Source organism: Maylandia zebra, linkage group LG19, assembly GCF_041146795.1.
Source record: "Maylandia zebra isolate NMK-2024a linkage group LG19, Mzebra_GT3a, whole genome shotgun sequence".
Classification (NCBI taxonomy): domain Eukaryota; kingdom Metazoa; phylum Chordata; class Actinopteri; order Cichliformes; family Cichlidae; genus Maylandia; species Maylandia zebra.
The window spans coordinates 1699210-1726647 of NC_135185.1; the positions used below are offsets into that span (position 1 = coordinate 1699210).

General features: G+C 39.8%; 1 protein-coding gene across 1 annotated transcript; it reads left to right on the plus strand.

The window, feature by feature from the left end:
• Positions 1-26956, plus strand: dapp1 (dual adaptor of phosphotyrosine and 3-phosphoinositides). Its single transcript, XM_004564174.3, has 9 exons — positions 1-119; positions 2340-2462; positions 3241-3374; positions 3554-3684; positions 4232-4279; positions 4492-4554; positions 11745-11830; positions 23876-23963; positions 26246-26956. Exons 1-9 carry the CDS (start codon positions 61-63, stop codon positions 26267-26269), a joined length of 756 nt encoding a protein of 251 aa, XP_004564231.1. The 5' UTR covers positions 1-60; the 3' UTR covers positions 26270-26956.
• Positions 26957-27438: the final 482 nt, after the last annotated feature.

Genomic DNA, 27438 nt, shown 5'->3' on the forward strand with positions numbered 1-27438 from the left:
TTGGCCGCTCCACTAGTTAGACCAACACCGAACTAAGGTTAACTGAAATCTGCTGGAGAGATGAGTTCTTTCAGTGATGCATCTTTCGAGGACTTGAGTGACGAGTTAGCGAGTCTTGGGTAAGGCCAGGTTAGGAATTATAAACACCTTTCACCTGTTGGAAAACATTAAGCTGCTAAAAGCGATACTTTACGCGATTCTTCACCAGCGCGCACCAATTTGATGAGCAGGATAAAAAGCAAGACCATAGCTTTATACCACTGTTGTTACACGGTAAAGTCCTTTTACAAAGAGCTAACTCGTTTATCTTTAGACCATATATTGTGACATGTTTCATCGTCTCTGTCTTGTGCTGTGTATTTAGGAATGACAGGATGTGCTTCTTAAATCAGTGTTTTGTGAAACAGTGTGAAACTGAAATCTACAAGAATTGTAACTTACTAACATAAATGATTATCATATAACGTTTTCTAAAAGCAAAAATTAAACAGCTGAGTTCCGTGTTAACAGGTTGTTACGTAAGTTATGTGTACACTTCTAATTTACTTTGCACGAGGGGAATATTGTCAGTTGTAACATGCCGAAAACAAGTTCCAGTACCGACTCACTGTGCAGCCTATTAACACTTCGCTCAGCTATAAATTCTCTCCGTGTAATGTTTTGTGGAGTTTTCTGTTGTGTTCTGGTCCCTCCTGCACATATCAGACCCACTGAGGACAATATTTGCAATTCCAAAAGAAGCGCCATGGCGCGTTTCAGAGATGTCGAGGACTGCCCGTTCCGCTCCTTAAAGCAGTTTGTTTGTTTGTTTGTTTGTTTGTTTGATTGTTTGATTTACGGAAGTCGGGTGCCGACAAAATCGCTTCGATTTAAAGCCGCACAGAACAAAACTGCGCCCGAGACTCAACTCCGAAAACACGCAGCTGGTATTTAACGGTTACGATCATACTGGCCTAATAACTTGTGACTCTATCATACCGATGGTATGTTCTAACGTTGTTGATACTTTGTTTTTTTTGAGGAAGGACAAATATAATGTTAAACCACAGGATGCTGCACACATGGTGACTGAACTTTTAGTGTGCTTATATATTTCACGAATTGTTAGAGAAGCTTTCTGTAAACGCAACAAATTCCAAATCCACAATCCTCAGGATGTATCCACAGACTGCTCTGACAAACGAGGTCTTACTATAAATGCACTGAATAAAGTCAGCATGGAGTTTCTGGAACAGTCATATATGATACCTCAATAACGCTGCAAACATCCATCCATCCATTCTCTTCCACTTATCCTTGTCAGGGAGGCAGATGGCTACCATAGAGAAACAGACATTCACTTAAACGCCCTTTAACATTTAACCACACTATCACACATCTTTAGACTGTGGGAGGAAGCCAGAGTACCCAGAGAGAACATGCAAACTCCACACAGAAAGGCTCCGGCCAGATGGTGCATTTAAACTCAGGACTGCCACTCTGCAAACAAGAAATAGAAAAACGTAATGTTCAGTGTGGAATTTAAACGGATAATTCTGCAGCTGGTTTTAAAATATGATCAGAACCTTTTGAATCTAGCGGTTTTTCTTGAGCTGTTGCCTTCAGTGATATTTTTAAACAGTCCCAGCAACTTTTAATGCAAATTAAGAACTTTCACATCCTTTTACCAGTTCCCTTTATATTTCCATACAGTCTGAGGTTCACAGTACTGCAGAGATGACCTTGAATCATAACATAAGCCTGTTCTTTCACGTAATTTTGCACAACAGTGTAAAAAGCATACAGGTTCTGCATATGAGACAGAAGTCCCAGCAGTACACTTTCCTTATAAAAGTCAGCATTTTCATTCAGACCTGGTCTTCAGGAAAAACATTAGATGAAGCCCACGGCAGATTATTTAAATCTGCATTTTTTAGACCAGGATTAATTCCAGCTTCACTCTCTGTTAAAGTCGTTGTCCAAAATCGTCACATTTTAACACTCACCAATGTCGCTTATGGTTGTGAAATGGAGAAATAACATTGCTGTACAGTGTTGTATGTAAAAGTTTCAGCATGTAACACTGAGCAAGCAGCTTTAGGTGCCAAATAAGTTTTTCCAAGTCTTTGTAAATTGAGCACAAGCTCAGATGATTACTGTGATTTGTCCATGCTGTTGTATAAAGACTGCTGTTGTTTCTGTTGAAATATTAGAAATCAATTTGACACAGAATGAACTGTAGCTAAAAGATGGGCCGTGTGTCAAAATGTAGATAAAAATTAGACCTTTCATATCATTTATCTAACAATGGTTTTATTAGATTTTAAAAATAAAAAAATCATATTACTATTGCCTTGAAGGTGGTACCACTATGACCTGTCTCGCCATGCTGCAGAGGCCCTTCTCTTGTCCAATGGGACGGATGGAAGTTACCTCCTGAGAAACAGTAATGAGGGATCAGACTGCTTCGCCCTGTCCGTTAGGTGAGTGAACGAGGGAAGTGCACCATGGGTTTGGAACCGTAACAGTGACAAAACAATGATGTCACAACAGATGCAGAGTTATCTTACCTGATTATAGCTTTATTTTTTACTTTTAGTTAAATTCGCCTTGCTCCCCATGTCTTGTCTTGCACAGTTTGGTTTCTCACTGGTGTGTTTAGTAATAACAGAGTCACCAGATCCCCTTAATGTCGAGGTTAAAGGTTTAAGTTTTTCATTGCAGTTTTCACCAAGTATTCTAGTATTAGTCACACAAAGCGTGTGTGTGGACGGGTATTAACATCTTCATGGGGACCAAAAATTGGTAGTTTACTGTACTTGTGGGGACAAACAGCCCCCATGGAGACCAAAATCCAGGTCCCCACGAGTTTGAAGGCATTTCTGAGACTCAAAATGTGGTTTTAGTGTCAGGGTTACAATTAGGTTATGGTTAGATTTAAAGTAAGGGTCAGGGTTAGGCATTCATTTTTGATGGTTAGGGTTAGGGTAAGCGGCTAAGGAAAGCATTATGTCAATGAGATGTCCCCATAAGGATATAAATACACACACATGTGTGTGGGGAGAAAGACAGAGAGGTGATAGTGAACCACCTAGAAACACTTTGTTAAAAGCAAGTATGTGAATCTTAACAATGATGAAGAAAGGAAACACGTACTTGCTAAATTTTGAAGCTAAATATCTGCAGGTCTGTGGTTAGTGTACTTCTACTTGTGAATGACTTTTAAAGTGAAACATTTATGCTGTTTGTCATTTGACATAGGGCAAAGGATTCAGTGAAGCATTTTCAGGTGACACGAAATAGCAATGGCTATGTGTTTGGTTTTAATGAGTTTCCAACCCTTCAAGACTTTGTCAACCACTTTGCTAACCAACCTCTGCTGGGCAGCGACACAGGTATGCAGACCATGATCTTCATCAAAAAACGTAATGCTAGCTATGATGCACACATAAAGACTGCATTAAAACACACCCAAGAAGTATACTGACAAACAGGAATGTACGTCCATCTTTATTTCTTCCGTGTTTTAAAGTCGGCTTGCCGGGCATATAACCAACCTTTGTCTCTTAACCAGGAACCCTCATTGTTTTGAAGAGTCCGTATCCATGGCGTGTGGAGGAGCCATCTATTTATGAATCTGTGCGAGTTCACACTGCCATACAGACAGGACGCACAGAAAATGATCTGGTAGCAAATGCACCTTCGGTACGACAACCATTGCAAACACCCATGTAGTCTCATGTGAGCAACATCTGACGAATTTCGTGGGAAGGGCTCTTTTTCGTCATAAATACAAGCTCGCAGCTCTCACATGTTTAAATATTAAGTAGTGTGCTCTGATGATGCCTAAACAATTCGTAAAGTCTTTTTTTATTATGGAGACTTTTTTGTGCTCAAATGATCAGGCTTTGCAGTTGTGATAAGCACGTTTGGATTCAACTAGCAACAACTGCAATAAGTTCAGATTTCTCCCTCAGTCTTTATGTACGGACAATGATTATCTGACCACAGCAACTTTTGGTGTGATAAACCTTTTTTATTTTCTAGGTGACCTATTACTCTGTATTGTACGTCACATTACTCTAAATAAAATCTAAATATGTTGCATTATTCGTAATGGGTATTCACACAAGTTATTTTAACTTAAAGATTATATAGCCAAGACTTATTCACAGTATGCAGCTTAAACTGGAATAAACCACAGTTATTCTTGAAATGTTTACAATTTAAAATGTATTTTCTATTTTTTCAGCTGGGGACAAAGGAAGGCTTCCTGGTGAAGCAAGGGGCAATTGTGAAGGTAACAGCAGTTGACATGCAAGAACAGTTACTTAACTGATTCTCATCACAAATACTTAGGAAATCTGTTTGTGTTTCGTTGCAGACAGAAATCTTATGTAACTGTGTGAAACAAGAATAATTCAGAAACATGGCTTCAGAGTTTGACATGAAGTAACATTGAAGTAATTGATTTGATTTTGATTTTATATATGCTGTCAATCTTTTCTGCAGAACTGGAAGCAAAGGTGGTTCACGCTCAACAGATATGAACTTAAATACTTCAAAGACAAAATGGTAAGTCTGCTCAGCTCAGTGGTGCAGTGGCTAGCACTGCCATCTTTCAGAAAGCTTATGTTTCCTCTCATAGTCCAAAGATGTACATCTTATTGGTGTATCTTCTCACTGATTCCAAACTGGTTCTGGTGTAAACTCAAAAGACACGACGTTGTAGCCTCAACACAAGCTTTTCATTTCCACACCACATTTTCCCGCACACGCACACAAACCACAATTCACCGCAGGCTACCGCACTCTCGCGATATAACAGAAAACAACAAGTTAACAATCTCTCTCTTTCTTGTAAAATAAAGATATAAACATACAGGTTTAAAACATATGTCTGTCTGTCTATCTATCTATCTATCTATCTATCTATCTATCTATCTATCTATCTATCTATCTATCTATCTATCTATCTATCTATCTATCTATCTATCTATCTATCTATCTATCTATCTATCTATCTATATATACAAAAAACAACAACTTGTCAACATTGATGAACATTCAAGAAATTCAGATGTGCTTCACTTAAACTGAAGCATACTATAACTACACAAAATAAATAACAGTGCATTTTAATGCAAAAAAACAAAGGATCACAGTATCCAGAGTCTAGTGCTTGTAGAAGGATTAAAGGTGAAACTCCCTTTTTTGTCAGACAATCAGCAAGTTGAGATTTGGAATCTGACCAACAAACCAACAAATTCAGACGGGTTTGTCTGATTTCTAGCCTCAGTCTCTTCTCTGTAACCTGCTTAGTGGACTTGAGTGCATCAAACAAGGAATGATTGTCAGTCACACAGATCAACAGAACAGCATTCAGACCAGTGTTACCAGTTGTAAGCTCAGAAAAATGTGCTGCCAGGAAGACTGCACTGTCTATTCCATCTGACATGGCAAGAGTTTCTCCTGCCAGTGTACTTCTGACCACACACCTGATTTTCTTAGCCTGCCAAAAGAGAGGACAAAACTTTCGCCCTTTACCCATAAGGACGATTAATGCCCCTCCTTGAGTACAGCCATCAGGAAGGTTACCAAAAGAAGCATCACTGAAAACAACCAATGCCAAATCCTCACTGTTACCCAAGTGCTGAAACTTAAGAGTTACTTTCTCTGCCTTAGGTTTACAGAAACCTTTGTTCACTTGAATGGACTGCACAGTTACATCTTTAATATTAGATGCCAGGCTGCATGTGTCAAACATCACATCTGGCCTCGTTTGTTTGGTAACCCACAAAATCTGTCCTATTTTGACCTGAATTGCTCCCGTTCTGTTTCGCTTAAAGAAGCCTCCCTCTCCCTCTTCTCGTTTGGCTCTCGGCGAAGGCGGTCACACTTTTCTCCTCTCTTCTCCCTTATCTTCCCCGCTTAGCTTCTTATGTCCTTGTCTTGTCTCGTGTTTTTACTTTTCCCTGGAACAGTCTCTCACTGTCGTTCTTTAAAACCTAAAAGAGAATTATGGATTTGATTAACTGGTCTCTGAATGCTATTGACACCCTTTTCTCAACGAGAAGTCTGGGCTCGGGAGAGCCCGAGTGTCCTGGAGGTACTTTCCCTGCCGGATACACGATGGACGGGTGGCAGAAATGGAGGATCGTGTGCCTGGCGGGACTGTCGATCGAGGACGCTGAAGATATCGACCTATTCGAAACCCTGATAACAGGGTTCTTGCTGATCGGAGCTGGCTTGGCCCTGACTTATTGGAGAATTAAGAGAGCGGAACCAGCTGTTCAAACCCCCACAAGACTGTCCGCTGGGATTGAAACGATGGGACGAGGCGCGACTTCTCAGAATGGGCTCACTGAGTGCAGCATGGATAAGATCTTGGAGAAGCTTACGGCTGCTGTGAATACTCAGAATAACCTCTGAGCGAATGACAAGACCACGGAGCGCAAGTTTGATCACATCATGGAGAAGCTCGCGGCTCTCCAACGGGAGATTGAGAGACCAGTGTCGGACTGTTAAGAACAGCTTTGAAATTCCCATGAGTTGTTCGCACTAAAGAAAAACCACCATCATAATGTGCAGAGGAGTTTTTTTTGTATCCTGTTCTCATACTGTCCTCCCAGGAGCCCAGCATGAGTAGAGGCCTCTTTTTTTCCTCTTGTACTTTCCCATTGTAGTGTATATTTCAGTGTTTTTCTGTAACGCTACCGACCTTTATCCCCATGTGATGTCTGTGTTGTGTGTGTAAGGTCGGGGGGGGGGGGGGTGTCCCATTTCACTGCAGGGCAACCTGCATGTGGCGAATAAAGCCTTGATTGATTGATTGATTGATTGATTTACAGCCTGTGCTGCTTGTAACTGAACCGGTTGTATGTTGTCAATGTAAAGTTGGTTACGTTACGTCATTAACTGTACAAATGTCCATACCAACATTAAAAAGAAGCTGTCATGTTCTTCACGCCCCAATAGGAAGGTAGATTTCAGTACAGGAATGACATGAGTTGCAGAGTGACTTGAACTAGCCCAAAGGAAATGATCAACATGACATGCAAGCACTCCTGTGATCTCAGATTGTTCCTTTTGCCAATAAAACACCTCGGGATCAACCTGTGATATTTTACCACCAGTGCTGAGCATAATGTCTTTGACCTTATTGTACCAATGAAGTGAAGCATCTGCAAGTCCATATACACACCTTTTAAATTTCCATAGAACATTGTCCTTGTCAGCCTTAGATGGGGGCAAAGATAAATGTCTCTTGACAGCTCCATTCCCTGCAAAAAGGCAGATTTAATGTCCATTGAATTCACTTTCCACTTGTTTTGACATATCACAGCTAGCACCAGTCTGAGGGACTCAGATGCACATGTTGGACAGTCTTTTTGTAGTTCCTGAGTATTAACTTCTTCAAACCCGCATGCCACAAGTCGGGCCTTTGGGACAACACCATTAGTAGTTTCTTTGAGTGTACAGACCCATCTAGTAGACACACATTTTTGATCCTGGTCTTTCACTTCATCAAATACACCATTACTTTGCCAGTTCTAAATCTCCTGTTTGGCAGCATCAAAGGAGATGTTTTTGTTATGAGTACATCTGCATCTCTGGTTTCAGGTTCAGTGCAAAGACCATCAACAAGTGACATGTCTACAGCTTTCTTTTCACCTTAACTACCATCAAGCTCAAGATATTGCACATTATACCCGTTTTTGTATTGCCCTTTGGCTTTCCCTGCTCTGCCTAATACTCTGGCTGTATGTTGAACGCTGTCGTCTGTGCTAGTAAGTGATCAAGTGACGTGATCAGCTGTCCTGCTCTTAACTTTACATCTGCAGAGGAGACAGGATCAGTGTATGTAGAAGGCTGTGTCACAGACATGTTACTGTAGTGTTAGTTTCTCTGTCACTAGTGATGTCTTCTTCCTTACTCTGTTCACCATCGGGTGCTTCTGTCTCATCATTTTCAACTGAGTCTTTGTTGTCAGTGTCAGCATCAGTAGTACTCTGCAGTATTTGTTTATCTCCACTCTCTGTATCCACTTTACCCAACCTTGACTGCTGTACTCTTACAAGAGTCCCACCATGTCTTACCAATACAACAGCTCCATCCTGCCCAATAATTACACCTGGACCCTTCCACTCTGTACAGTCGACTCATTTGTAGTATACTGTATCTCCTGCCTTATATTTGTCATCTGTTGGCCTAAGTTGCTTGGGTAGTGCCCCCCTGATCCTTTCTGAATACTCTGCCTCAGTAAATGCTTTCCTGGAAGCATGTAATGCTGATAAATGTTCAGCTACTCCTGCACTTACAGTTGTGCCCTCTAAGGCAGGTGGTTTTTCCATCAACACAGAAGGGAGGTTGGGGTTTTGGCCAAACACAAGTTGATGTGGACTATAACCATGTAGATTAAGCATACTGTTTTTAGCCATAAGTGCCCAGTCTAGCGCAGTGTGCCAGTCACATCTTCGTTCCTTTTTTATGTAGATCCATCGCTACTGTCTCATTATACTCAGAAGCCAAGGGCAGACCAACAGCAGACCTCGGCTTGGTTTTGCAGCCATACTGACTGCTCGACAATCTGGTCTCTCATTTCCATTTGTCAAAACTCTTCAGCTTCTTTCCGCTATACAGTGACTCTGTGAAATTACAACCTTTGAAGGTCCATTCAAGGAAGTTCACCCTCCAGCAAAAAATCCTGACATGAAAACATGTGTCCTCTTTCTAGTTTCACTCCTGCCTGCTCTGATATCAGCCCTCAGGCCAGGCAAGCCTCTTGACACTCGGGCACCTAAGAGTAGGCACAATCAGGAATCATTTTGAAGAACTTGAGTGTGAATGAGCAGGTTACTAACATAACCAATAATCACTACAATGTTAGACATTAGTCCTACATGACCTTCCTCCAAGTCTTTGACGATGCATGACTCTCATGTCATGACCCTACTCCCCACTCATCCTGTGCACCACCCTGATCTGTGGAGCTTGGGCCTTTTGGGCCTTAGTGGTGTGAAGAATGGGGCATGTGTGGCCCCACCACTGTGGGCCCTCGTAGGGTAGCCTACAGTGTGTACATTGTCAGCCTGTCTCCATTTAATGTGGGCACACACACTATGGGCTAGTGTTGCAACAACTTACTGAGCATTTAAAATATTTGATTATGAAAGATTCTTGACACAAATTCTTTGCTTTGCTGCTTGGTTTAAGGCATGGCTCTATTCTTACCATGGAAACACGAGCGTTTCACCTACATTTGCCACAAAAACAAACCATTTATTATAAACGTATTTAGGAGCAGCCTGTGAATAACAAGCTTGACAACATTAAGCACACACAGCCTCCAGTTTAAAGGATGATAGAGTCTCTGGTGGCGTATCCTCAAGCACCTCACCCAATACCTCTAAGAAGGCCGGGTACTCACAGACGACAGTCATGACCCGTTCCCCAACCGAAACGCGCATGGAACAAACCCTCTTGTCGACCAGAAAAACTCCAATGTAAGGGCAGCAAGCCACAGGGGACGCCCAGATATCCACCCCAGCCCACTGCCTTACACCAAGGGCAACTCCAGAGTGGAACAGAGTCCAATCCCTCCCCAGAAGACTGGTTCCAGAGTCCAAGCTGTGCATTGAGTTGTGCATGACTATATCACCACCTCTCAACCTCACGCACTATCTCAGGCCACTTCTCTTAACTAAACGTCACCTTTTTCAGAGAAGTCATGTTTCATGTCCCAGTTCCCACCACCCACCACACATTGCACCCAACCCCTACGATGCCACCTGTGGGTGGTGGGCCTACAGGAGGACCCCATATCTCTGGGGAAAAAAAGTTAATTATTCAGAAGCATGGACCTATATATTGATAAGAAATACATTAAAATATGTTAATAACATAAAAATCATCTGGAAAAAAAGGCTTGAGCAGTTTCTTTCCGAGCTCCTCAGACTACAATGACCTGAGTGACTGAGAACTTTCACAGACGTATTCATAGGGGGAATTCAAAATATGAAGGTGGAGTGTTGGTAAAACGGCTGGTTATTGAGTCAACCAAGTGATTTCTCATAGATGTTTAACAGAAAGTGGTGTCTGAGCCTGCACCTGGTCAACTTGTCTGTTTTTTTAATGCTTTTTTTTGTTGACTGGTCAGAGTTGCCATCCTTATGAAATAAAGACAACAATTTTTCCACACTCCACCTTTTCTACATTACAAATGTTGGCCAAGATGGTTAGCAAGAGGAAATTTGTCTGTTAGAATGATAAATCACAGAAACTCTTTTACTTGCTAATGCCTGCTGTGTAGTGAAAGCAGCGCCAGCACCAACTTACTTCGCACACTGGTCTCCCTTCAGTTAATAGTGAAAGACCAGAGGTTTATCCACAATTTGTTTCTCACAAACCACCAGTGAAAAACTACTGGCCTCTCACTCATGCCCAGCTGAAGTCATTATCAGCGGGAGACAGAGACTACCATGAATTGGAATCAGAATCAGAATCAGAATACTTTATTAATCCCGAAGGAAATTAGGGAGACGGCTACATGCACAGTTTGTCACGATCTGCGATGGCAGACCGTGTGGAGTGGAGATCAGTGGACCCAATTGCAGACAAACGAAATATGGAAACGGAAATAGATTATAACAAGAAGTGTGGCCGAAAACTAAACTAGTCACAAAAATCTAAACTGGTAAAACTAAATACATGAAAACCAGGAACACTAGGAAATACATGAACACTTGAGATAAGGGAAGGTTAACAGATGATGACATGAACAGAAGGAGACTTACATACATATATGGGTAACGAAATAAGTAGAAACACACGGGGAACACAGCTGACACAAATGAACATGACGCCACACGGGAAGCAAAACTAAACACGCCGAACACGGAACATGGGTTTGACAAAATCCACTTTAAATGCTCTACTCTAGAACCTTACCTGGCTAAAATCTAAGACAACTGAATGGAAGTGAAGAACCTGTTCTCCTCTTCAGTTTGCCCTATCATAAACTCATCATATTCTGTGTTATGATTTATTTTTATTGTGTTTGACAAGGTTTGTGGCCTTGCTGCATGTGTCACAAAACGCATCTTCACTGTTTACATGACTCCGCTTACGATCAGCCAACATTGTCAACTGAATGAGCTGTGACACATTTCGTATATCCCTATGACAGGCGGAAGAAGAAGTAGTTCCTACAAATTGTTTATACTATTCCAAAAATATAGTTACTGTACTTTCTACCATGTTCCTGGTAATGATAAAGTCCAGTTTTCCCCAAGTAACTAAAATATTGATATTTTAATATGAGACTATTCTAGAACACAGATATCTTGTACTGGAGGAATTGATATTTCAGTACTGAGCTGCACACAACTAAAAAATATTAGTGATATAAAGAATACACAAGCTGCCCGACACCTAGCAATGCAGGCAGATGAGCGTATACACATCTTCTTTATTGAACTTACACATTAAAACATAAAAAGCAGTAACAAAATGTAAACAAACACAGTAACCTGTATTACTGATGTAATGTAACATAGAAAGCTGTTTCGATGTACAGAAAATCCGGAGCTGGAATGAGTGCCAGAGGACATAGCTAGACTTTTACTGGAAGAGCTAAAAATAAATAGCAGCTGCAGTTAAAAATTGTCCTACAAAAATAAGGCTTTGCTACATTTATGTCAGGGAAGGTGTTTTTTACCTGTTTATGTGCACAGTAAGTATGTAGAATCATTTTTCTGTTGCAGTGTGAGGAGCCCATTCGAACCTTAGATCTGAGGTCCTGCTCTGCAGTCCAGTTTGACTACTCTCAGGATAAAGTCAACTGTTTTTGGTAAGTGACCCAACAACAGATTTGAGGAACGTGCCTAACTAGAATAAAGAGAAAGTGATCATTTACTTTAAGGTGGATATTGGAAAGTTAACTGAAACACAACACAGCGTTTTGTAGATGTGGCCAACACATGAACTTTCACTGCCTTACCTCTCAGCTTGATTTGGTATAATTTTACCAAATTATTAACTTGAATTTTTGTCACAACCCACACTCATATTCAGATATTGTTATTAATAATCATAATTAATAATCATTTTGGAGGATTTACAAGCTTTGAACTTTGGTTAAAATCTGGAACCCAAAATAAAAATATAACATTAGGAAAATATGGAGAAATCTCTGTATGGAAGGTACAAGGCAAAGTAGAAATTGCTGGCTAGGCTCAGTAACACTCGGAGCCACCACAAGTTAATAAGTTGATTTAAGAGATACTGAGCCAAAATGGAAAGCACAAATTGTACCTGTGACAGTGAAAACTATTGCATGGTTATTTAAAAAAAAAAAAAGGGGGGGGGGGGGGTCTAATGTGTTTTAGCAAAATGTCAAAATAACTTCTAAAGAATATTTAGCAGGCAAGAGTCCTAAATCTGTCCATCTACAGTTGAGAACACTCAGTTTATAAATAGGTTATAAAGAGGATCCTAGTTAAAAATGACTTCTCACAGAAGTATACGACGCCAAAGTTTTGAAATCCATGTTTGGATGCAGAGTGTGTTTCTGAGATGTTTGGGGCCAAATATTATAGCTTCAGTTTTCCATGATTTTCTTCATATTTTATTACCAAGCAGTCAGATTTGCTCGTAATTTCTGTGAATGGTTTTGAGGAGTAGTTCTCCAGGCTTTCTGGAGGTTTTTCAATGTTTTTGTTTGTCATTGGCTGCCATTTCAGTCATTTTCAGTCAGATCATTCTCAGGTGAATGTGTTTTTCTTCTTTTGTTTAACCACTTATCATGGACCTATCAATCACTCAAGCAAAAGGCAACTAATTCAACTAAGTCAATGGGTGAACCAGTGTCCATAAAAGACAACAAAGAACCAGTTTTAAATCTCAAAGACCTTCAAGGAATTTGAAGCTTGTCACAGCAACACCTCATGTGTTTCTGTTTTTTTCAGTTGAATCTGTGAAAAATGCCAAATACAACATAGTTTGACAGTATCAAATAATATTTTTGCATAAACAATATCCAAAGACTCTATTGGCCTACATTTTAACATATGTTGGCATGGTGTGCAATAAAACAAGAAACTGGACAAGTGGGAGACAGTAGATCTAAAAACAACAAAAAACCCTGCAGCGGATGGTGTCATAGTCCTGGGTTTGATTAAAATCATTAAGATAGGTTGACTTGTGTTCTTGTGCTGTATTAGTTTTCTGTATTAGTTCATCTGGAGCTCTGTTTTCCTAGTGCCTCTGATTTTTCATTATTTATATTCCTAGCTTTTGATTTCTTGTATTTATTATGTGTGTCTACCCTTTTGTGTCAAGTCTGTCCTGGTCTCTTCTCAGTGTTTTGTTATCTTTTTATGTCTGCATAGCTGTCTACGTGCAAACTAATACATTTGAGTCAACATCCATCTTCAGCCCTCCCTTGCACAGTTTCTCCACATAATGAGCAATATGCATGTCATGACCGTGTGAATGGAGTTGTTTACTCTGACCCTGAATCCTCCCTTTTTTATGCTGAAATCCAGTCTTTAACCTCCTAAGACCAGAACTCTTTCATGGCATGCATTTTTAATTTCTCTTTGCCATTTGGGCTGATTGGGACCAGATGAATGTAAAATTGTTTTTTTTACCTGATTTTTGTTTCTGAGAAAAATTAGATCCGCATATGATGACATTTGCTTTAAATTTTGATAGAAGAGAGGCAGTACAATGTCCTCATAAATGGATATCAGGCCCTTGTAGAGCAAAATTTTGTATTTTGGTCTAGACAACCCGAAATGTGATGTCCACATATGTGGACGCCAGGTCCTAGGAGGTTAAGTGATGACGTGGTGAACCCTGCTTCGGGGTCCAAACTACTCTGCGTTTAATAAGGCTGTTGGATTTTGTTTTTTTTTAACATGTTTTAATGCTTTGTATCTTGTTCTAATTAATGCGAACAAGCCCCTAAAAACAGCCAGTGATCACTGTCGGCTTCTCTCAGTTTTTATTACTGCTATTGATTTTAAAGCTCAGTTTTTAAAACAATACGATGTAACTACAGCCCAGCCCATGCAGCTATGTATTAATGACTAACCTTCAGAGATGGGCAGTAACGCATTACTTGTAACGCGTTACTGTAATCTGATTACTTTTTCAAGTAACGAGTAAAGTAAGGGATTACTATTGCAAAATCGGTAATTAGATTACCGTTACTTTCCCGTAGGAACGCTGCGTTACTGCGTTACTAAAACCATGATATTTTTGCGAGAATGTCTCATGACAGTGACGTAAGCGAGTGCGCCGTTAGTGACAACAGCTGTGTGCAGATCAACAGTGGATCACATATCGAGTGCAGAGAGAGTATGAGCGTGCAGCGTTTAAAGCGTGGAAGTACTGACCTTACTTTGAGTTTGATTCCATAAAAAGTGACAAAAACATTAGTGTCCGCTGTGCGTGGGAAGAAAACTTCTTTTTACAGCGAAAAAACCCCTAAACTTCCAAGCAAGCACCGAGTAGCTACGACGTAATGGGAAACTCACAGAGAAACTCGCGGATTCTTCCACTGACCGCGGCACACCTGCACCAGGGTAAACCTCCGCCTGCCCCACTCCTGCTTTACAGGTGAAAATAGATCCAACAGGACCGCTGAGTCTTTGACTTTATTTATTTTCTGCTGTGTTTTACTTGCATCTATTTGAAAGACTGAGTGTAAACACACAAAATATTTTATTTTATGTGCTGGAATGTGCAGAAAATAGGTTTAAATAAGATAAGATAAGATAAGATAAGATAGAACTTTATTAATCCCTCGGGTGGGTTCCTCTGGGAAATTCGACTTCCAAAAAGCACAGCAACGACCGAAGTTACAGTTACAGAATTGTTATATATATATACACACACACACACACACACACACACACACACACACACACACACACACACACACACACACATATATAAATACAGAGACAATATAAATAAAATATACAAAGGGGATAAATAGAATAAATAGGAATAAAAAATAAAAATACAAGTGAATTGCACATTTCAAGTATTGAGTCTATTGCACTGTTGACTATTTACAAAAAGTATTGCACAAGGTATTGTACAGTGAGGTGAAGAGGCACTACAGCTTAGTTGTTCCCCCCTCCTTTGTCCCCCTGTTTCCCTCCCTCTCCCCTCCAGAGAGGAGTTAAACAGTCTGATGGCGTGTGGGACAAAGGAGTTTTTAAGTCTGTTAGTTCTTGTCTTGGGGAGAAGCAACCTGTCACTGAACAGACTCTTCTGGTTGTTAATGGCCGTGTGCAGAGGATGCCCAGCATTGTTCATAATGTCCATCAGTTTCTTTAATGTCCTTTTCTCTGCCACTGTCACCAGAGTGTCCAGCTTCATGCCGACCACAGAGCTAGCCCTCCTGATCAGTTTCTCCAGCCTGGATGAGTCCTTCTTTGCTGTGCTGCTCCCCCAGCACACCACAGCATAGAAAAGTACTCCAGCAACCACCGACTGGTAAAACATCCTCAGGAGCTTCCTGCAGATGTTAAAAGACCTCAGCCTCCTGAGGAAGTACAGTCGGCTTTGGGCTTTTTTATACAGGTGCTCTGTGTTGCATGACCAGTCCAGTTTATTGTCCACCCACAGCCCGAGGTACTTGTACTTGTTGACCACCTCCACCTCCTCCCCCTCTATCTGAACCGGCAGTGGACCTTCTCTGGACCTCCCGAAGTCCACAACCAGTTCCTTAGTCTTTGAGGTGTTGAGTTGCAGGTGGTTTGTGTGACTCCATGCGACAAAGTTCCTCACCAGACTTCTGTACTCCTCTTCCTGATCATCCCAGATACACCCCATGATGGCCGTGTCATCTGCAAACTTCTGAATATGGCATAATTCAGAGTTGTAGCAGAAGTCAGAGGTGTACAGGGTGAAGAGAAGAGGGCACAGCACAGTTCCCTGTGGTGCTCCTGTGCTGCTGACCACAGTGTCAGACGTGATGTCCTTCAGCCTGACGTACTGTGGTCTGTCGGTGAGGTAGTCGGAGATCCAAGCCACCAGGCAGGGGTCCACCTCCATCCTGTTCAGTTTTTCCTGAAGCATACAGGGCCGGATGGTATTAAAGGCACTGGAAAAGTCAAGAAACAGTATCCTGACCGTGCCTTTTCCCCCATCCAGGTGTGAGTGGGCTCTGTGTAGGAGGTACAGGATGGCATCCTCCACTCCGACATCCGCCTTGTATGCAAACTGTAGGGGGTCCTGGGCATGTTGTACCTGTGGTCGGAGGAGGTTGAGGAAGAGCCGCTCTAGAGTCTTCATAAGATGTGACGTCAGTGCCACCGGTCGGAAGTCATTCAGCTCATTGGGCCGGTTCCTTTTAGGGACCGGGACGATGCAGGATGTCTTCCATAGGGCGGGCACTCTCCCCAGTCGCAGACTGAGGTTGAAGACTCGTTGTAGCGGCTCCCCAAGTTCAGCAGCACACGCCTTAAGCATCCTAGGACACACCTTGTCTGGGCCTGCTGCCTTTCTGGGGCGAAGCTTCCTCAGTTGCCTCCTGACCTGATCCACTGTGACACTGGGACACTGGGAAATGTTAAACTCATTTATTCCAGTCAGAGAATGTTGCATATAATTACATTTTTGCTTGATGCATAAAGTTAAAAGATTAAAACTAATAAAACAAGTTAAAAAAAAGAGACTTTTCCCTTTGATTACATTTTGTATGATGGATTATGCAGAAAAAGTAGAATTGGGCTGAAAGATCTATCGCTTTATTACCTGTTCAGGTTGTAAATCGTGTTTTTAAAAAGTAACTAAGTAACTAAGTAATTAATTACTTTTGAAAATAAGTAATCAGTAAAGTAACGGGATTACTTTTTTGGGGAAGTAATCAGTAATTAGTTACTGATTACTTTCCTCAAGTAACTTGACCAACACTGCTAACCTTGTGTTGTGGATGGATTATCTCAGAATCAGAATCAGAAAGACTTTATTTATCCCCAAGGGGCAATTAACATACAACAGAGCAGCATGGTTTTAAAGATAAGGACAGGGCATAAACAGGCAGTAAGAGTGAGATAATAAACACACAGAATATACATTATATACACAGTTTCAAAACTGCACAGTTTTAAAATGAAAGTGACTGAAAGATGAATAAATAACTGTAAGTGAGTAAAAGTGAGTAAAGTGTCGGCAGTATAAAAAGAGTGTAGTTTATGTTTCTGGTGTGGGAAATGGTCTTATCGGCTGGAGTTAAAAAGCAGAGTGGGGAGAAGGTCATGAGGCTTCCCAGGAAGGGATAGTAAAAAGTCATCATGATGGCTGTGCTGACTCCAAAGGAGTTGAGTTTCGTAAGGAGGTATAGCCGTTGGTGGCACCTCCTGAGAATCTCCTCTGTGTTGGCAGAGAATTTCAGGAGGTTGTCAAAGATGGTTCCCAGGTATTTGTACTCCTCAACTCCCTCCACTGGCTTCCCGTGGATGATGGTGGTAACTGAAGCAGCCAGATCCCTCTGCTTACTGGAGAAGGTCACCACCATCTCTTTGGTTTTGCTCACGTTCAGTTCAAGTTTGGAGCTGTCACACCACTCTACAAACTCCTGCAGAGTGGGCCTGCTGGTGTTGGCCAGTAGGGTAAAGTGTCTTGCCCAACGACCAGGACAGAGAGAGCAGGGGGATTGAATCGGCAACCTTCCGGTTACAGATGAGCTTCCCAATCCCCTGAGCCACAGTCGCCCCCCACTTCATTTATGTTGGAAGTGATAGCAGAGCTGTACGTTTTAATTTTTCAGAAATCTCTCAGTCAGAACATGCTATATCATGCTTAGGTGGAAACTAGCGAGCTAACTTCTAACTCTGTTAAATGTAATAAATCCTGTTTTCATGGATGCCTGGATGTTAAACTTACTTGTTACACCTGGTAAAGCAGCAACGCTGATCATTTTATTACAGATGAAAGAATTTATACAGTTTTTAACTCTCAGTGATGCTGCAGTGTTCGTTTGACTTTGGGACCTGAAGCGGTGTTTGGACCTAGACATGGCTAATAACGTCAGACTTAAAGACCGGCCAGGTCTAGGCTGCTGGGGGATTCCCATGATGCACTGAGTGTTTCTTCTTCACTCCCCTTTCTTACTCACTATGTGTTTGTACACCACTCTGCATTTAATCATTAGTTATTATTTATCTCTGGCTCTCTTCCACTGCATGTCTTATTTCTGTCTTTGGCCCCTCAACCCCAAACCAGTTACAGCAGATGGCCCCGCCCCTCCCTGAGCCTGGTTCTGCCACCTGTTTCCACTTGTTAAAAGGGAGTTTTTTTTAAAAGGAAGAATGTCTTAATACATTAACAAAAGCAAGGTTGCAGTATGATAAATTATGCACCAACAGAGCAGAAGCAGCTATGGCCAGAACTAGATATCACTACTATGAATTTGGAAACAAAACAAGTAAATTACTGGCCTGGAAAATTAAGAAAGAAACATCGGAGAAATTTATACGGACAATTCTAACGGAAGATGATAAACTTTTTGATGAATCAGTACTCATAAATGCAGAGTTTAAACGGTTTTATGAAGATCTGTATAAATCTGAGCAAGGGGTCGATGGTACTGCTGCAAAAAGATTCATAGATGGAATAACCCTTCCTAAATTACATAATGAGGACAAAGAACTGCTTGATGTAGATATAACGGAGATGGAGGTTCTTCGAGCCCTCAAGTGTTTACAAAATAATAAGACCCCTGGACCAGATGGATTCTCAGCTGATTACTATAAGGCCTTTTCTAATAAATTATTGACACCACTTACAAATATGATTAAAGAAGCCTTAGAAAATAACAAATTACCGGAATCACTGGAAAATGCAACAATTACATTATTGCCAAAGCCGGGCAAGGACAAACAGAGATGTGACTCTTATAGACCACTTAGCCTTTTAAACGCAGATTATAAAATATTATCTAAAATAATTGCACATAGATTGGAGGACATTATGCCTAAGATAATAAATGCCGATCAAACAGGCTTCATTAAAAACAGACAGGGAGCAGATAATGTGCGGCGCCTGCTCCACATATTGAATGCCGCTCAAAAAAATCAAGAACCATTGCTAATAATTTCCATGGACGCTAATAAAGCATTTGACAGGATTGAACCAAACTTTCTATTTCAGACAATGGAAGCCATGGGCTTCGGAGAAAAGATCACCCGCTATGTTAGGATACTATTTAACGCCCCCAAAGCCAATATTATAACAAATAATGTGCTTTCTGACACTTTCTCCCTAACCAGAGGCTGTAGACAAGGCTGTCCAAGTTCTCCCTTGCTCTTTGCGATTGCGATCGAGCCACTAGCAGTGGCCATTCGTACTAATGTTGCTATATCTGGAATCAAATTCGGTACAAGTGAACATAAACTTTCCCTATATGCAGATGACCTCCTACTATATATAACGGACCCTCTCAAGTCAATTCCCTCATTAATGAATTGTCTTAAAGAATATAGTGCGGCTTCAGGATATAAGTTAAATTATACCAAAAGTGAGATTATGTCATTAAATATACAAGATAATCGTGTTAGAGCTCTTACAGATCCACTACAGTGGTGTAATAATGGATTTACATATTTGGGCATACAAATTGGTAAATCTGAGGATAAAATATTCAAACTAAATTATATTAAACTGTTGGAGCAAACTAAACTTAATACACAGAGATGGATGGATTTTCCATTATCCCTCATAGGGAGAATTAATGTTGTTAAAATGAACATTTTGCCTAAGTTTACCTATTTATTTCAGTGTCTCCCTATAAATGTTCCTAAAAGTTTCTTCAAAGAATTAAATAAACTTATAACCTCCTTCATATGGCAAAAGAAAAACCCAAGAGTTAAACTCTCCTCATTACAGGCCCCTTATTCAAGGGGAGGACTCAACCTACCAAACTTTAGGAATTATTATCTGGCCTCCCAATACCGATCAATTTTGATCTGGTTACATGCAGAGAGGAGTGAGGTTCGATGGGTTCCAATAGAACAATATGAGGTGAATCCCATATCATTAAAAGACGTCCCATTTCTAGGTACGAAAAAATGTTTATCTAAGCTCACAAATAACTCGATGATATTAAACACCTTCCGTGCCTGGCAGGAATCCCACTCACTTCTAAAAATAAATATTTCTTTTCTTAGAAGGACACCCCTATGGGGCAATCCTGATCTCTCACATCATATTTCCGACTCCATATTGCGGGGATGGAAGGATAGAAATATTTGAACTGTTGCCGATCTATACAATAATGATACATTTATTGACTTCCAACAACTAAAGGAAAAATTTAAACTTCCAGACCAAATTTTTTTTAAATTTCTACAAATAAGAGACTGGATCAAAGAAAAAACCAAAGGAACATTCCCTGAGATTCCTAAAGAAAGTCCTTTTGAAACGCATCTTTGCACCAAACCATGGAAGTCAATAAAAGGAATAGCATCTTCAATATACACTATTATTAATGAAATATTACCTGACTGCAACAAAACGTCTCTGAAAAGAAAATGGGAGGCAGATCTGGGCTATGTTTATGAAGAGGTAGAATGGTACCATCTAATGGAACAGGCACAGACCATGTTAATTTCTACAAATCATAGACAAATGCAATTTAATATATTCCACAGGACATATTATACACCTTACAGATTACATAAAATTGATATTAATTACTCTCCCAAATGTTTGAGATGTAAGGTGATAGATGGTGATCTCCTTCATATGCTGTGGAATTGCCCAGTAATAGAGGAGTTCTGGAGACGGACTACTGAAATAATTTCAAGGGTAATTGGGATCCAAGTCGAAATGGACCCAAAACTATGGATTTTAGGTGACATAGATTCTATAAATGTGGATTACCACAAGAAATATTTTATTTTACTTGCGAGTACTGCAGTTAAAAAATGTATTCTGACACATTGGAAATCTGAAAATTCTCCAACACTGAGATATTGGATTAATGAGTTAGCATCCTACTGTACACCTGAGAAGATTTCGCATAGTATAAAAGGGAAATACCGAACCTTTAAAAAAATTTGGGGACCATTTCTTTCAGTATTACCGTCTTTGGACTTGACAGAATATAGAGATGACGTAAATTCCTCTGGGTTTACCCTGAATTGATCCTTGGTTAGGCCCTTCTGATCAGAATTCTTGAATGTTGTGCTGATTCTTGTGTATAGACGGGTGTAAATATGGGCTGTTTAGATACACGAATGTGATGAAGTTGAGAGCCATACAGGGGTAAAGGGGTGGGGGGATGGTGGGAGGGGTTCACACGATATGTTTTTCTTTTTTTCTTTTTTTTTTTCTTCCTTTTTTAAAAATTATTATTATTATTTTTTATTTATTTATTTATTTATTTATTTATTTATTTGTTTTGTTTTGTTTTAAATTTCTGTAATTATCAATACTGTTACTATTATAATTATTATTTTTATTATTATTATTAATACGCCCGTATTTTCTGTGCTCGGTCCTCAGATGGTTGAGGCTATGTTTGAAAGATAAAGATACTAGAGTGTGTTCCTGAGAATTTTTTATTTTTTTTTGGTCATAATGGCCAGTCAAGCTTTGGCTAGTTGATGATACCTACTCTGTCCCATAACTGTGAATGTCTTTTATTGTTTGTTTCTGTTTGTTTGTTGTTTGTTTTCAATTTAAAAAATGAAAATAAAAACTTAAAAAAAAAAAAAAAAAAAAAAAAGGGAGTTTTTCTTCCCACTATTGCCAAATCGCTTAGAATGTAAAGTTCCTTGAAGCAGCTGTTGTTGTGATTTGGCACTACACAAATAAAACTGAATTGAACTGAATTGTAGTTTCTGTTAATCCTTCACTCCTTTTATTGGTTCCTTATTGTTTTGTTCTTTATCCCCTCAGCTCTTTTTTTTTTAGTTACAGATAACCTTAGTTCCCTTTTCTGTCCCCATTCTTTATTAAGTTCCCATCTCTGGGTCAGATATTTTCATGTTTATGTTACTTCCCATGTTTTTTGGGGTGGTTTTTGACACTTGTGTTTTGTTTTTAGTTATACTTCGTCTCTCTCATCCACCATTATTAGTTTCAGCTGTGTTTGTTCCCCCTTCCTTCATTATCTTGTGTGTATTTAAAACCTCGATCTCCTTGTCTTCTTTGTCACGATTAACAGCTTGTTCGCTGTTGTTTCCTGTTGTCTGCTGTTTGTGATGCTGTTGCATAGTAAATCATAGGATTTGAGAACTTTTTTTCCCCTAAAAATCACAACAGTAGCAATTCTAGTAACTGAAATTGGACTTGATGCATTTGAAGTTGTGGAAGTAAGAGTGGCCCGGGGAGAGAGCGATTTTGCAGCGGCCAATGAAAACATAGGCCAGTTTGAGGAGACAGCGCTCCCAAGGTGGTATATATAATGAGAACTTCCAGACAGGTTTTTAACAACTCTTAAGATTGCACAGCACTGAAGCTGAATGCTGGCAACAAGAATTGCTGAGAGGAGAATAGACTGCAGGCCTCACAGAATGCAATGCAGGAACTTTTACTCTAGCTATTACACAGGAGAGCTTCACGGTTTGGGATTGTGATGGGGTCGAAAGATAATGCTTCCTGAAATCAAAATGATTGAAGTTATGCATAAGCTTCATTTGTTGTCTGTTATGGTCGTACTGACAGTGTGCATGTGAGAATGGATGACTCATGACTGCAGAACAAATCAGCCTATCGGGACAAATAAAGTAACCTGAACATTACAAGCCAAATTTTATGATGGATATGAAAAAAATTACAAATTTGTTGCAAAGTGCTCAGCAGCTGTGAGACCTCTCTGTTTTCCCCCTGCAAAACTTTGTTTGCCACAAAGGCCATTGTGGAAAAATAATTGGGCAAGCCAACAGCACATCTTTGGTCCATTAATTTGACCATTTTCCTGAAACATTTGTTGCATTAATTTGTTTAGTAGACACACTTCTTTGGCTGAATGGAATGCGATCATTTCAGTGTACCTTTTGAAGCTGGATAGTTACACAGGTTGCAATAATGATGCACTGTAACTTTAAAAATCCAGATCCAAATATGTGGCTTGTGCTGCTCCAGCTGTAGCAAAAAATAAACAAACAACAACAAAAAAAAACTACAAGACTCATAGAGCACAACCCTGAACCTTAACTTTTACTTGACTTTACTTTTACTTTTCACCAAAATTAAATCAGCTCGAACTGTTATTCGTATCGACCACCACACAAAATTGAACATATCTTGAAAACTGTGGATGCTAGTCCTGCAAACAGACACAGCTGAGTACATACTCCCTTCAGGGGGAGAATAGCAGCACCAATCACACTTAAAATAAGCACGTTACAAGTTTTAAGCTGCAACTGTATCGCTACACATTTTTATACCTTCAGCAGGCCTGCTTGTTTGTAACGTTACACTGACTTGCACTGCTGTTGTTGGGTTGCATTGTGAATGAATGTATTTACATTTGGTGTGGCTGTAGCTCAGGTGGGGGAGCAGGTCAGCTACCAACTGGAAGGTTGGTGGTTCAATCCTCTTCCAGTTTGGTGTATGAATGCTAGATAGTAAGCGCTTAACAGCTTAGAAAAAGTGCATGTGTGAATGAATTAGTTATATAAAGTGCCTGGTCTTTTACTTCATCCTAGTTCATCCATTGTAGTAAATCTGGCCCTACAGGTCTTTTTTACTGTAAGATAGTGAGTCAGTCAGTTGAATGGGACCCCTCAACAGACAGAAGAAGATGGATGGATGTTTTTTCTTACATGTACATGCACAAACACACACACACACACACCGTACACAGTCACAAACGTCAGAATACAGGATGTTGTAAAACTCATCCTTCTGCTCTCTGTGTCCACAGTCTCGTGTTTCCAGATCGAACATTTTACCTTTGCGCTAAGACGGGTGTGGAGGCAGATGAGTGGATCAAGATGTTGAGGTGGAAACTGGTGAGTTTGTCCAAACTGGATGTTTTACATGAAGGAATGTTTTTGTCATCAACTAAAATAATTAAAATCAAACATTTTCTGAAAATGGGATATTGCAGTAGAAGGTTCAACATGTTGAGGGAACATTAATATTTATAAGGCTTAGGTCACGGCTCAGTGGAATTGGCTCTGAAGGAGGATTTGTACTTTAAGCGGTACCAGCATTGTGTGAAGTGTTGTAATAGCTTGTGTAACATTAGGCCACTTCCTTATTACTGACAAACTCAACATTTCTTCAACTCCAAGTTATTTAAATAGCCTTGAGACGATTGCACAGTGATCTGTTAAATGCAAGAAAGGGTTTTTATACCAGACAAAAAATAAGGAACAATCCTGGTACTACTAGTATTACTAGAAAATACCTTAACTATATCTCTCTCATCATAAAGAAGAGCATTACAGCCAGTTACCAGTGAATGTTTTTCAAACGGTTCAAGCACTGTGGTTGCAAAATTCCCCTGAAGCAGTGTACCAGTGACAGACTAATCTGTCTTAGTTGCACAACCCAGGCTTCAAAACCTGGTGAAAAGCCGTTGTTTCCTTTTCTATTTTTCATATTGGTCCATTTAACAGAGCCAACAAACACTGATAATTACTGTTATATTGCTGTTGTTGCCTCACTGTTTGGGAGAATTTACTGCTACTGCTGTTTTGTTCATAATGTATTCACTATTTGTGGACATTTGTGTGTAGTGTCAGTGTTGGTAAGTTGATTATCCCCTTTTGTCATGGTTGTTTTAATTATGACAAAATATATTAAACCACACTTTGAATATATACTCTTAACTGACTATTTATAAAATACTATGAAAGTTCCATACATGTAGAGATGCAGGCTGTATCTGCATATATATTAAAAAGGAGACAACTATTCATAACGTAACATGAGTTCAGAGGGGGAAAGTATTTCTGGAGTGTTTGCCGGAGCGTACAGTCATATGAAAAGAAAGTTATGTAAGACGCTATGTGGTCCTTTGAAAAATGAAGAATACTCTTATTATTTCAGAGTATTGCTGCTAACGGTGGTTCAATAAGCTACTGAATCACATGGTCTTTTACACAGGACTCTACACAATCCTGTGAAAACGTTTTTCACAACATACTGGAAAGTTTAAACAAGTGGTAAGATTTTATAATATTGACACGCTGTTAAGCATAAGTAAGAGATTATTAAGTACTAAGTCTATCCTTTGAAAAGCTCCTTGGTACGTAATTTATAAATACAGATATAAAAGTTGATTCTTGATTAGAATCGTTTATAACTTGTTCATGGTATTGTTTAGAAGTAATTAACAAACAATTTAGATGTACATTGATACAGTGGGTTAAATAAGCACGTCACCAACTTTCAAAATAAACATATTTCTAAAGGTGCTTTTGACATGACATTCTCACCAGATGTCAGTAATAACCAATCCATTCCACACATGCAAAAAAATCAACCATAGATATCCACAAATCAAATTATGTGTAATATTTAGAAAACATCACAGGGAAACATTGAGCACATTTACTGAAATATATTTAATACTTTGGACAAAAGCCTTTGTGAGTGATGAAAGCTTCAACATGTCTTCAGTATGGAGTCATATGCATTGAGTGCATTGCTTATTGTTTTCTTTGATTCCAATTCTTTCTGTAGCTCTCCTTGTTCTTGGACAACTTTTCTGATCATTCTTTTCACTTCTCTGACTGAAATCTTGTGGGAGCCCCTGGTCATGGTCAGTTTATGGTGAAATTCTATCTATCTATCTATCTATCTATCTATCTATCTATCTATCTATCTATCTATCTATCTATCTATCTATCTATCTATCTATCTATCTGCCCGCCCGCCCGCCCGCCCGCCCGCCCGCCCTTGGTACTTGCAAACCGTACTCAGCACAGATGTCCCTGTACACTATGCTGGCTGCTTGGTTATGGCATTCGATTTATGCCGTGCCTGCTAGCACCTTGCACCCTGCTGTTATGTGCAGAATTGTCTCCTGAGCATTTTACACAGCCTAAACATAAACATTTATAAATTACATACTGAGGAGTAATGTTTTTTAAACAATGACTTAAGCACTTACTGATACTGTACTAATGCTTAATCCCTTAATAGTTTGTCATTATTATACAGTGTTGGGTATAAAGTGTTAGCCAACAAGCTAAATTTGTAGGTAATCTTAAAATGAATAAACTTATCATTTAATGTTTCAAATTTTTGTGTCTTTTTAGTTTCATTTTGATTTTTTTTTCAGTCCCAGATAAGAAAAGGCAGATGATGGCTGTCACTGGAGAAACAAGATGGAAGGAAGACCAACCTGCACTGAAGGACTGAGATCAACAGGATGCACAATAATGAACAACAGGACAAAGAGAAGGAAAACAATCACTGAGCTAATTTAAATTACAATTTGATTTGAATTAGCTAACCTGGATAGCAAGGTGTATCTATAGATTGTATGGGTTAATCACATACAGACCAATACCTGCTGATGGGTAACGCTAAAGAAAATAATAGAATTTCACTCAGATAACTGAATCTTGGAAGCTGTGTTTTCCATATCAGCAGTGTGGCTGTTCTCCACTGACATCTACCATCAACAAGTCATTTTCACCCACAGGACTGCCACTCAGAATATGTTCTCTTTTTATGATCATTCTCTGTAATTCGTACAGACAGATGTGAGAAAAACTCCCAGTAGATCAGTAGTTTCTGAAATACTTTGACCAGTCTGTGTGGCACCATCATCCATACCACTTTCAGAGACACTTTAACCATTTTATTCCTTATTCTGATTGAACTCAGCTTGAACGTCAGCAGGTTGCTTTGATCGTGTCTGCATGTCTGAATGCATTGAGTTGCTGTCATGTGATTGACATTTGTGTTAACAAGCAATTTAACTGGTGTACCTAATTTGTTTAGTACAATAATTTAATACGATATATTAAAACCACTTGAAAAGCCACAGTCTGTTCATTTAGTGTAAATTTCTTCTTAAATTAGATCAGTAAAAAGTCTGGAGTTCATTCTAAAGTTCATTCTGCATCTGTGAGTCTGCTTGGGACCTGGTAATGTAAATTTTGCTATCAGGCAGTGATTCCTCCTCAGAGAATTTACATTACAATGCTCCAACGATGCATGTTCCCCAAGTTGAGAATATCAAAGGAGTATAACAGGAATGTCAACTCAGCTATTGGGTCTCCAGCTGTCCATGTGTGTATTGGAGTAAAATCTAGTTTAAAGTTAACTCCCATCCATCCATATGTTAGAGCAGAGCAGGAGGCTCGTAGCAAAGGCCTGGCCAGTACAGGGCTCACAGGATGCTGGTGGCTCAGGTTCGACACGATCACGATGCTCATGCGTTCTGGTGTCCTCGAAGTCTCGGGCTGCAGAGGGTATACAGAGTTATTATGCAGTTTGATATAGAACAGTAGGAATGATTTCCTG

Excerpts from the sequence above, each read along its gene's own strand:
- dapp1 (XM_004564174.3), top strand. The coding sequence starts at position 61 with ATGAGTTCTTTCAGTGATGCATCTTTCGAGGACTTGAGTGACGAGTTA. Across the intron at positions 2,463-3,240 it reads TGCTTCGCCCTGTCCGTTAG|GGCAAAGGATTCAGTGAAGC; the intron begins GTGAGTGAACGA and ends CATTTGACATAG. Across the intron at positions 3,375-3,553 it reads TCTGCTGGGCAGCGACACAG|GAACCCTCATTGTTTTGAAG; the intron begins GTATGCAGACCA and ends TCTCTTAACCAG.